General features: G+C 41.2%; 1 protein-coding gene across 1 annotated transcript in view; it reads left to right on the top strand.

Annotated features, from left to right (window-relative positions):
* Nucleotides 1-622: 622 nt before the first annotated feature.
* Nucleotides 623-12001, top strand: part of TTC33 (tetratricopeptide repeat domain 33) — a 45425-nt gene continuing 34046 nt past the window's right edge. Inside the window, exons 1-2 of the mRNA XM_062019179.1 lie at nt 623-689; nt 1351-1583. Of these exons, the coding sequence (XP_061875163.1) occupies nt 1363-1583 (221 nt within the window). The 5' untranslated portion in view covers nt 623-689; nt 1351-1362. The remainder of the gene's footprint in view (nt 690-1350; nt 1584-12001) is intronic.

Raw genomic sequence — 12001 nt, 5'->3', positions numbered from 1 at the left:
CAGACTGTTAAACTTGCTTTAAAAGGCAACAATTGCGACTCCAGGACAAGCGGCAGCAAGTCGTTGCTTCGGCGTTCCCTGCAGTACTGACCTATTTGTTGCACCCCAGGTCCTCTCCACCCTCCTGTTGCACAAAGGAGTTAGAGGTGGGACGAACCTGAATACTGACTGTAAAAGTCCCGTTTCTTTCTGCCCTGTGGTGCGCCACCACTCCTCGTGTCTGCCAATGGGCCCCAGATAGGTCTTTTGTCTTGGTATTTGCCGCTCTAACTGGTAAGCGATATTTAACTCCCTCGCCTTATTTTTCTTACTGAGAAAAATAAGCCATCATTTTCAGACTTGGCCGTTTCTCGTAGGCGTGCAGCCAGTCTTGTAGAGTGGCGGGTGCCCTTCCCGCCTCCCTTTCCCTGTCCCTGGGTGGCACTTGCTCCCCGCGCTCAGGGGTAGTTCCGCGCGGTGCGCCCTCCCCGCTCCGCTCTCACGGGAGCGGGGACTGCCCCTGTGCCCGGCTCCGCGGCGCCGACCTCTGGGCAGCGGATTACAGCTCCCGGCGTGCCCCGCGCGGCGGCGGCTCGGGCCTCGCTATCGCTGCCGGTGCCCAGCCGCTCTTCCGCTTCCCTCGCGCCTTTCCGCTTCCCGCGGCTCAAGGGGCACCAGCCGGAGCGGCCGTGCTGGCAGGGGAGCGGCAGGTAGCGGGGCTCGGGGCGCGGCGGGGCCGCGGTGGTGGGGAGGCCGGCCCGGCAGGGAGGCTGCGGTGGGGTGGGACGAAGCCGAGGGCCGCAGCGTCCCCTCGGGTCTCCTTCACCCTGCCAGGTTCTTCCCGGCGCCTCGCCGTCGGTTGCGCAGGGCCTTGCGCCGCGCCTGGGCGAGCGGCGGGCCGTGCACCGCCGGAGACGCCGGTCCGGGTAGTGCCCTGGTGTCTGGGGAGCGGCCGTGCCGGGAACCTGCCCCACGGGTGGCCTTGCACGAGGCACTTAGGGCTGTGCGGCGCGGGGCCTGCCGGGGGTAGTGCCCATGCAGACCGGCGCGCTGGTCACCTCAATGGACTGATGCGATGGCTTCAGAGTTTTAAAAGCTTTCAGATACATCAGAGCTCTATGTTTTGTTTTGTTTTTTTTTTTTTTTTTAAATTTCTTTTTTTACCACCCTTTTCTCCCTGCAAAATAAAATCTTCTGTCTGGACCCAAAATTATTGTTGCCAGACTGACATCTCTGCTGGCGTCCATGGGCTGAATTGGTGTGAGATAGTGCGTCTGTTACATGTTACTGTTTGAGAATGGAGATGAGTGAGGTATATTTTTTCCTTCTACACACTTGTAACTTAACTACTAAAAATATATTTTTCTCTAGTTCTCCAAAGAAATGGCTTCTTTTGGGTGGAAGAGAAAGATTGGTGAGAAAGTTTCCAAAGTTACTTCTCAGCAGTTTGAAGCAGATGCTGCAGATGACAAGGATCTGGCTGATGACGATGATGGTAACTGGGTAAATGCAGCTAAGAGAAGAAAGGAAATTCTTTTAGAAGACTGTATAAAGAAAAGCAAGCAGCTGAAGGATGAAGGTGCAAATTTGGCTGAAAATAGGAGGTACTAATGTTATCTTACTCTTTTTCATTGTCTGAATACGTGCTAAATGATATTTTAATACTTTAACACTAGGTAATTTGCAAGCAAGTGCATTTTCATTTTTCATATTTGAAAAGCAGTAATTTCTTTAACTCTGTCTTTACTGTCTGGTACTAAATAAGTTGATTCCTTTGGTAGTCTTGACAGCTGTGAAATGACAGCTATTTCTTTTTTGCATGTTCACATAACAAAAACTTGGTAGAAGATGGGAAATAAGAAACTGATGTGATCTGAAAGTTGAAAGGGTAAACAAGGTACAGAGAAAAAAGCTGTAAGTAATGCTTTAGTCACTCTGTTAGCTCTCTGCTCTCTTGTAAATGTGTCTTTTCTTTTACAAGTGTAACCTGACTTGCTTGTGTACCAGAGCACAGACAAATAGCACAAAGCAAGCTAGTGCACTTTTAGACTGACTAATGCTTTTGGAAAGTCAGGTACAAGTAGATGCTCTGAACATCTTCTGATGTCAGTACTGAGTCTTCAGACACTGGCAATTTTTGAAGCATGTTGCAAAGCTGGTTTCTTTGTCCTATTATTCTTCAAGCAGAGTATTTCTGGAGTAGGGAAGCTTTGGAAAAGAGAGAGACTATATTTGGCTAAGATCTCTTCTAGTGGGAGAAGACACGGTTCAAAGAGTAGTCCCCTTAAAGTTTTCAGACAGCTTAACATCTAAATTTGTATCCTGACTTGGCGTGTATAATCGTCTCCATTTAATTAATCAGAGATAATGTTATTTTACTGGTAGAAAAAGTCCCACAAGTCATTATGTACTCCAGTGCTGTGAAATTTCTTGTATTAAGAAATTTTATCCTAAAACATGATTCCCTGGACAATATGGAGGAGAAAACAGCTTAGAAGTTTGAAGCATGCAAGTTTATATATGGAATAAACACACAGTGTGTGTGGTTTGATCTGATTTAAAAATAATGAATAAATGCCAAATGTCTTGGAGAAAAGGCTTATTTTTAAATACTTAAATATAATTTCCTCTTTTTACTGTTCACTCAAAGGGTGGCACTGTTCAGGGGGGCAATGACTCATGTTTTTGTTTTCCTGAGTTCTTTAATTCCTGAGTAAAATTTTGACACCTTTCAAAGTTGACTAGTCACTAGTATTTATTGTACTTCTGTATATTAAACAGCAATTATTTTTTATTTCTGTCTTATTTTCTGTTCCACTTTTACATTGCACATATTTTTCTTTGAATGTTGTATATCTTTGTGGATTCTGGTGGGGTTTTTTGGTTATTTGTTTTTGTGTATTATAAGAAATACAATAAAGCTTTTGAACAGCACTAAATAGTACATTGTATAAGTCGTTTAGAGCAAGGAGATGCAGACTGATGCATGTTTACTTTGAGAGGCAGGTAGTTTTTTGTGCTTTTAATATCTTAAGTTGGTCTTAGAGATTGAATTTTTGTTTATCTGTCAGTTAGAAAACAATACAATAGTTTAACCTATCCATAAGTAGCTACATGGGATTTTTCTGTTTGTGAATATCATCTTAAGCGCTTATAGGAGCTACTGAGAAACAATGAATGACTTATAACAGATTCGAGGAAAAAGTAACAAGAAATTAAAGTGCAACTTTTGGGAGGCTGATCACATCTTTCTGTTAATACCCTTATATCTGAAGCTTAAGTTCTAACTTGAAATTAAGGTTTCCATCAATTACTCTAGCACACTTTGGACAATTAGAGTAAATGGTGCTGTCAGGCTACATAACTTTTAGGCAAATCTTTTACTTAAGAAAAAAATCACATAGATGGGAGGCTGGACTCACAGTGGGAGGCATTTATTACTTAAACGTGTGGGACAGTTGACAGACATACCATTACAGGGAACCTTAGAAAGCAGAAAGGGATGTATATCCTCTTGATTGGAAAATAGATGGTGTAATTGGGTTTGAGTTACATGATCTGTTTCTTGAGTATATATTTATGCAACAGAAGCAGACTCTTGTAAATAATTAAATATTGAATGTAGGTAATTTCCTGAAATGTCAAAGCATAAAATAAGTTAAAGAAAGATTAGAGTTGAATTGTGTAGCTTTTAGGTAAAAGGATGGTATCTCTTCCACTAAAAAACTCAGGAAAAAAAAGCAAAGACTGAGCACTAGAGGGTGGTAACTAAGATGGTAACATAGTTGCTGTTACTTGTATAGTGGACAGATGAAAATCCTGAAAGAAAACAGATTTTGGAAAAAACAAGAGGCTAAATAAAGGGAAGAATGGAAAATAATAAATTCAGCTTCAGCTCTTAAGGAAAAGAGACTGAAGTAACGTGCATGGCAAAATTAATATGATGAAAGGTGAATTTTCTAAGTGGATCCACTGTTACTTAGTTAGAATAGGAATTACCATCTTTATGCTTTGTTTGCTCGTTATCTTATTTTTCTGGTGAGGAGGGACAGTGATGGTGTTATACCCCCACCACGGTTTTCTTAGTCTCTGTATATGGAGCAAATCTGTTTCTCTGGATGGGTGAGATCTGATTTAATGTTCTTGTAAAGTGAGTCTCAGTGCTTCTTGGCGATCAGAATTTGTACAACCTGCTTTATTTGCCCGTTGGCAAACTCAGGAGTGGCACAGGTGAATTCTTTTGAAGTGGCAACCCTCTATGGGTTTTCAATTTCAATACACTGGTTTAAATACAGAATAATAAAAACAGATAAAGTTTGTGTACTTCAGCCTCAATGTTTTGAACACAGCAGTTTGCAGTTACCATGTTTTGACTGATAGGTAGGTGGTCTTTGGCAGTGGACACAAGCTTAAGAACGGGTTTAGATAAGATTAAACAGTGAAGTATAATGTCATCAAACGTGTAGGGAGCTACAGCAAGGAGAAGAAATACTTCCGTCAGGCTAATATTCAATATAATTGAGCTGTGAATTCATATAGGTTGGTTTGCAGTCTACCGTGCTGTTTTCAGAAGATGAACATTTCTGTGGCTGGTCCAGTAGGTGGAGATAGAGTTCTTCACAAGGTACCCCGAAGTTGTGCAAAAAAGATCCCTCTAAATGTTTCATTTTCTTTTGCAAATAGACAACTATTGGATTTAAATTCTTACTGATTTGTATTTATTTTTTCGATTTTATGAAACGAATTTAATATCTCTCTTGCTTCTGGTAATATTTGTTGATCTATTATTTCATGTTGCACTAAAAGAATCTCCATCTCTAAAGCTGGTACTGATTTAGGAAGATGATGTTTTCAGCTGGAACATTATTAGATTTTGGCTAAGCTTGTAGAGACTGATGTTAAATGATGTCACTTTGTCGTTTGATGTATAAATTAGACTGACTAACAAGGTTTTACTCGGTCTTTTGCTGCGACAAATTAAATAAGGACTTGTCAAAGTGATATGAGCATTTTAGAAAATCGATCAATTGTCATGAAGTTGTTTTCTGGATGAATTAATCTTTGAGAATTACTTAATTTCCAAATTAAGTAAAACCCCCTAAACTTCTGTGAGGGGATACTTAATCCATATTATAGCAGTTGAGACTTTTTTTTCACCTGGTGCTAATATGCCAGCATCACTTCAGTGTGTCTCATTTGTGGTTCCTTAGCTGTATGATCTGTTATTGAGTCTGCCTTTGTCACTAGACATTGTAAGGTGTCAGTGTCAGGTGATATAAGCCATACTACTGTAGAAAGAGTGTTAAGTGTGGTGGTAACTTCAGTGTAATAAAAACATTTAGCAGATCATACAGAAGAGTAAAACCTGTTTAAGTAAAGTTAATAAGCCATTCTTCATGCTCTTACAACATTTGCATTTGTTCAATTTATCCGTGTCTTTAGGTTTATGTTATGATAAACAGTGGATTTTTAGTGAGTTACAAAAGCAGTAAAGTAATGAAATTACTTTCAGATTATCTTGATAATTCATTTTGATGCAACTAACATGGCAAAGAGCAAAGATCATTGTACTGAAATTGCCTCTCAATTTTCAGGCAATAAAACTGATGTTTCAGTGTTAATAAAGGGGTTTCCCAGAAGATTCAACAGCTGTCTTTGGCAGACACGTTTCAGCATAGGCTGAGTTACATTATGGAGTAGCTTGGGAGAAGAAGGGTATGTTAGAGAGAACAAGGGGCCGGGTTACACTGTTTTTCAAGTTATCTCCTCCAAGCTCAAGGATGGTTCATCCTGATGAGGAGATAAAGAAAAGGCAATAGGAGTCTTGTGTGGATGTACAAGAAGCTCCTGACAAGATCCAAGCATAAAATGGAAAGATGCAAAAGGTGGGAGCAGGATCATGTGACCCAGGAAGACCACAAAGACCCCGTGAGTATACAGGGATGGGACTAGAAAAGCCAAAGCCCATCTGGAGTTTAGTCTGCCAAGGGATGTGAAGGACAACAAGAGCTTCTTCTGGTGGATTGGCAGCAAAAGGAAAACTGGGAAAAAATGCAACTCATCTGCAAAATGAGGCACAGAGTCTAGTGACAAAGGATGTAGAGAGGCTGGAGATACTCAGTCTCTTCTTTCCCATGGTCTTTACTGAGAAAACTTGTACTCCCTCTGCATATGACACTGATGAGGCAGCCCTTTGAGTGCTGTGTTTAGTTCTGGGTCCCTCACTACAAGGACATTGAGGTGCTGGAGTGTGTCCAGAGGCTGGCAACAAAGCTGGTGAAGGGTCTGGAGAACAAGTCTGACGAGGAGCAGCTGAGGGGGCTGGGGATGTTTGGCTGGGAGGAGAGTAGGCTGAGAGGAGACATGATCACCTGCCCCAGGTGATCTCGCGTTGAACAGGATGCTTGGACTAGGTCATCTCTAGAGGTTCATGCCAATCCCAACCGTTCTGTAGTTGTGTCCTATTATAAGCATTGATCCTCTGTCTGCTAACTGCCCTCATTTAAAGCAAATATGTATTTTTAAAGTTATAAAAAAGAGATTTAATTAAAAGGATTGATTCAGTAGGTAATCTGAGTCTGCAAATTTAGCTTTTATTTTTGTTTTCCAGAAAATTGTCTTCTAAAATTCTGTTAAGATGCTGGTATATTACATCCTGAATATTGACTCTTCCAAAAGAGTGATATAAAAACCTGTTGTGGTTTTGCTCAGCTAGCAATGAAGCACCATGACAATCTCTTGCTTACTGCCCCTCCATCCACTCCCACCCTCATTAGGATGGCAGAGGTCTCAGTGAAATGGGAGTAAAAAGATAAACAAGGTTGTGGATTGAGACAAGGGCAGGGAGGGCTCGCTGCCAATTGCGATTCCAGGCAAAACAGACTCCAGTACTCGACTGAGAGAGGAGAGTAGGAAAGTTTATTCTACTACCTACAAGAAACAGAACAGAACAAAAATAAAAAAGAGAGCAGGGTGATGAGAAAAATACAACCAGCACTTTAAGATCTCCCTCCCTTCAGCTCACGGCTCCCGATAATCGATATCTACTTCCTCCTCCCTCAGTGGCTCGGGGTGGGGGCAGGGAATGGGGGATGTGGTCAATCTCACAGATGGGCTCTGCTGTTTCTCTCTTCTCAGATGAGGATGACTCCTGGCATTCTTCCCCTGCTCCAATATGGGGTTGCTCCCCTGGAACACAGTCCTTAACAAACTTCTCTGGTGTGGGTTCTTCCCAGCGGCTGCAGCTTCTGCTGATACAGGGTCCCTCACATGGGACATGGCCTCCTCTGGGCATAGTCACTACCCCTAATGAGGAGTCTTTTACAAAGTGTAAACAACTCTCTGATTTACCAGTCCTCTCCACAGGATGCAGGGGGGTCTCTGATGCAGCACATCTCCTCCACTCTTCCCTCACTGACCTTGCAGTCTGCATGGTCTCCAGCTCCTTGCACAACCACTGGCCAGAAAAGAAGGAAGAACAGAACAAGAAGGAACTGAAGGAATGCTCCTCTTCCAGCTGCTTCTTAAGAAGTGATCATGGAGGTGCCCAATTGGCTCAGCTCCAGAAGTGGGTCTTAGCCAGATCTGGGGAAAGTTTTGAGGAACTTCTTACAGGAGCCATCTTTACAGCCTCTTCCCCCTTACCACAAGTAGCTTCACACAGAATCATGACAAAGCCTTACACGGTTGGATTTTGTAATTAAGTAAGTGTAGGGAAAATGACTGGAAAATGCTATTCCTTGTAGGCTGAAAATAATGGTTTGGTATTTTTCTTGAATACAACTTGTATGCCAGGTATAATTAGCAATTCCACATAGTCTTTTCCTCTTTCAGAGTGAATGACCAATACCAGTGTTCTCAAAATATAATGAAAGTTTTTAATATTAGTAATTATTAGCTATGATTAAGTGGAGTGTTTTCTGAGGTCAGTTGTGCAGTAACGCAGACAAAATAGATAGGCTTATCACTGTAAGTAAAAAAGGGCTTGATTAAAATGATCATGACTTCTTGTTAAAATACCTGATGACTTTTTTATGTTTTGCAGTTTTTAACATTACTGCCTACTGTATGTATATATGTAACTTCCTTGCTGTTGCTTGCCTCACACATGATACGCTCACTAAAATGAGGGAGTGTCCGTTGTAATGCTGGAGTGCAGAACACATGAACTGAAACAGAAAACACTCTGAACAAGTATACACTTACCTCCACTTTTAGGGAAAACACATGTTGCAGCTTCTGTCTTACTAGTCAGACTGTATGGGTTTTTTTGCAGGCTTCATAACCTTTCTACAGAATTTTGAAAAGTGCAATATGTTTTACACTGTTTATTAAAGTGTTTAACACCCTCTTATAAACTGCTGTGTGAAGTAACACACCATTTTCTGTCTTTAATTTTTATTACTGGCTTCATTGTTTTTCCTTACTTACTGATAGAGTTGTTGCTTCCTGGTGTTGCATCTAGTTGTCCCCTCATTGAGGAGGAAGTTCTTTGCACAATGTTTGTTTTAGGTAGTTTTTTTGTTGTTCAAATTGCAATTTATCTTTAGATATTTTCCATTTGTCTGGCAAACATTCTTTTCCAACAACTGGTTATTATTTGGCAAAGCAGGAGTTCAGTTTTGAAATTTTTAGGAATTTAGTGCAGAATTTTCTGAGAGTGTAAGTAAGAAGAATTGCCATTTATTTAAACTGTACTCTGAGTTTGAAAATTTTGAAAGTATTTTTTTGTTAGAATTATTATTGCTTTGGGATTTTGAATTGTGAGTTGTAGTATCCATCCATGTTGGTATGTATTCTTGAATAGAAACAGAAGGAAGCATTTATATACGTATATAAATTTATATTTCCTTTCAGTAGAAAACAGAAATTGATGCCTATACATCATCTTAACTTTAGGCACTTATACCCTAGCTTATACTAACTTTAGGGACTTATTGTAGTTAGCTAAGATACAAATCTGTGTATGTTCAAGTTCTCATCACAATGTGAGGCAAAAGAGGTTATTGACATAATTCAGCTCACTTGAGAGCAATTTGAAAGTCCTTGTTGATCACTCTTAACCCTATAGATATTTTATGCGTGTACCAGGACTGTTCCGTGGTGCCTTTGCTGTTGTGAAAAAGGTGGCTTTCAACAAACTGGGAGAATACTGGCTGACCACAGCCATGCTGAGGACCCTTCTGTAAGCCCGAAGTAAAGCTGCTCAGGTGCCAGTGTCTGGGGAGGTTCCCTGGCACTGTGAAGGCACTGATGCAGATGCCGCCTGTGAGGCTACAGTGTGACCGAAGTCTTAGGGTAAGCGGCTCGAGGTTAGGTATCTCAATTCAAGTGGGAATAATTGTCTCAAACTGCTAAACACCTGTTTGGAAATGAAGGGTAATTATACTTTACCTTTTGGATTTAATGTTACATTTTGCATTTAAGTTGAGAAAGTGTATTCCTTCTGTGCATGAAGTATTATTTACAGAACCTTGTAAGTGGAAAGCTATTGTATTTGCTGGATGTGTGTTATGTAGGGTTTCGTTTAAACAAACTCTTTGAAAATGTGTCTGTTTACATAAACCAAAAACTCATATTTAAATATGTGAATATGTTACTGGAATTGAATAAATGTGGAAAAAAAAGTTTCTCAAGTAAAGATTTCGTAACTATATATAATTTTTATGTGGATATTAATATATCTATAATGAAGGAGTCATGTCTGACAGTTTTGTCTTCTAATGCATGTAAAGTTATGCATTAATGAATAAATGAAAAAAATGAATATAATGAATACCTGCCTATGATTTTTACATTTAATTAAAAAACAATTGCATGCCCTTTTTAGTTGCATGCCCTTTTAAATCTGCCCTTTTAATTGGATGCCCATTAGGGCACAAATTGAAAGTTTCTAAATTTTTACATTGCTAGCTGCATCTGTTGTTTCTGTTTAATTCCTAGCAGTTTTTCCAAACAGCTTTTGTTTATGACCAAATAGAATATGTAAATCTAATTGTAGAATCACTCTTTAGTACACCTTAAGGACCTATAAGGAGCTATGTAACATAATGGTCTGTAAATAAATAACAGCAAAGTATACATGGAGGACAGGCAAGATGCCTGAGGACTAGAGAAAGACCAATGTCACTCCAGCCTTCAAAAAGGGCAGGAAGGATAACCCAGGAAACTACAGGCCGGTCAGCCTCACCTTCATCCCTGGAAAAGTGATGGAACGGCTCATCCTGAATGTTGTCACTAAACATACGAAGGAAAAGATGGCTATCAGAGGGAATCAACATGGCTTCACCGAGGGGAAATCCTGCTTGAGCAACCTGAATCAGAGCTTACTGGAGGAATACGAAGGCATACTGGGATGAAATGAGGGCATAACGGGCTGGCTAGATTAGTGGATAATAGTCTGGATTGAGAGCTGGCTGAATGACAGAGCCCAGAGGGTGTTGATCAACGGCATAGAATTGAGTTGGAAGCCTGTGGCCAGTGGGGTTCCAAAGGGATGGGTTCTGGGGCTAATCTTGGTCAACATTTTCATCAGTGACCTGGATGAGGGGACAGAGTGTACCCTCAGTAAGTTGGCTGATGACACCAAACTGGGAGGACTGGCTGATTCCCCAGAAGGCTGTGCTGCCATTCAGCAGGATCTTGACTGGCTTGAGAGTTGGGCAGAGAGGAATCTCATGAGGTTCAACAAAGACAAGTGCAGAGTCCTGCGTGTGGGAAGGAGCAACCCCATGCACCAATACAGGCTGGGGGTTGACCTGCTGGAGAGCAGCTCTGCAGAGAGGGAGCTGGGAGTCGTGGTTGGTAATAAACTAACCATGAGCCAGCAATGTGCCCTCCTGGCCAAGAAGGCCGATGACATCCTAGGATGCATCAAGAAGAGTGTGGTCAGCAGGTCAAGGAAGGTTCTTCTCCTCTACTGTGCCCTGGTGAGGCCTCATCTGGAGTCCTGTGTCCAGTTCTGGGCTCCCCAGCTCAAGAGGGACAGGGAGCTTCCAGCAGAGGGCCACCAAGGTGATCAGGGGACTAGAGCATCTTCCTGATGAAGAAAGGCTGTGAGAACTGGGGCTGTTTAGTCTAGAAAAGAGGAGACTGAGGGGTGATCTTATTAACCTTTACAAATATCTAAAGGGTGAGTGTCAGGAGGTTGGGACATCCCTCTTTTCTGTAGTAGATAGTAACAGGACAAGGGGTAATGGGATGAAGCTGGAATACAAAAAGTTCCATTTAAACATAAGGAAAAACTGTGAGGGTGATGGAGCAGTGGCACAGGCTGCCCAGGGAGGTTGTGGAGTCTCCTTCTCTGGAGGTCTTTAAGACTTACTTGGATGTGTTCCTGTGTGACCTGATTTAGATGAACCTGCTTCTGCATGAGGATTGGACTGGATGATCTCTAAAGGTCCCTTCCAACCCTTATCATTCTGTAATTCTATGATACACATTGTTACATTATTATTTTTGTTACTTATTATGACAATATTTTATATTTAATTTTTATCACTAGTTATAATAGCTGTGCTTGAAAAATAAAAATATTAGTATATGTGCTGATGTATTTCTAACCTTATAGACTATTCACATGTTGGCTTAAATACTTTTTTTTAACCTTTTTTACTTTATTCTATTGAAAGTCTGCGATTTTTCTTTGAATCTAATGTGTATATGCTATGCAGTCTTTGAGATGATTTTTCCTCAGCAGTACTGACAAACTTCTGCTGCATATGAAGGATAATAAGTGTATACAGCAGGGTGCACCTGGTGCACTTTCATTTCCTCTAAGTGTAGTGTTGAGACTAAATGCTCCACCACGAGTTTCCCTCACAGTTGGCTTGTTTTCCGAGTTGATCGCTGAAACTATCTTAAATCCTTTTCTCTTGCTGTATGTTACTGTTATAATCTGATTGGGGCAAGGGACCATCTTTTGAAATAGTAGACACAGTGGCAGCATAACCAACACTGTTGCCATCCTGCAGAAACCAATTTCTGCTGCTAGGTCTGTACTGATCGATAGTGGGTACAGACT

Source organism: Colius striatus, chromosome Z (genome assembly GCF_028858725.1).
Source record: "Colius striatus isolate bColStr4 chromosome Z, bColStr4.1.hap1, whole genome shotgun sequence".
Classification (NCBI taxonomy): Eukaryota; Metazoa; Chordata; class Aves; order Coliiformes; family Coliidae; genus Colius; species Colius striatus.
Note: the sequence above shows the minus strand (reverse complement) of the source record. Positions and strands in the feature narration are given on the sequence as shown.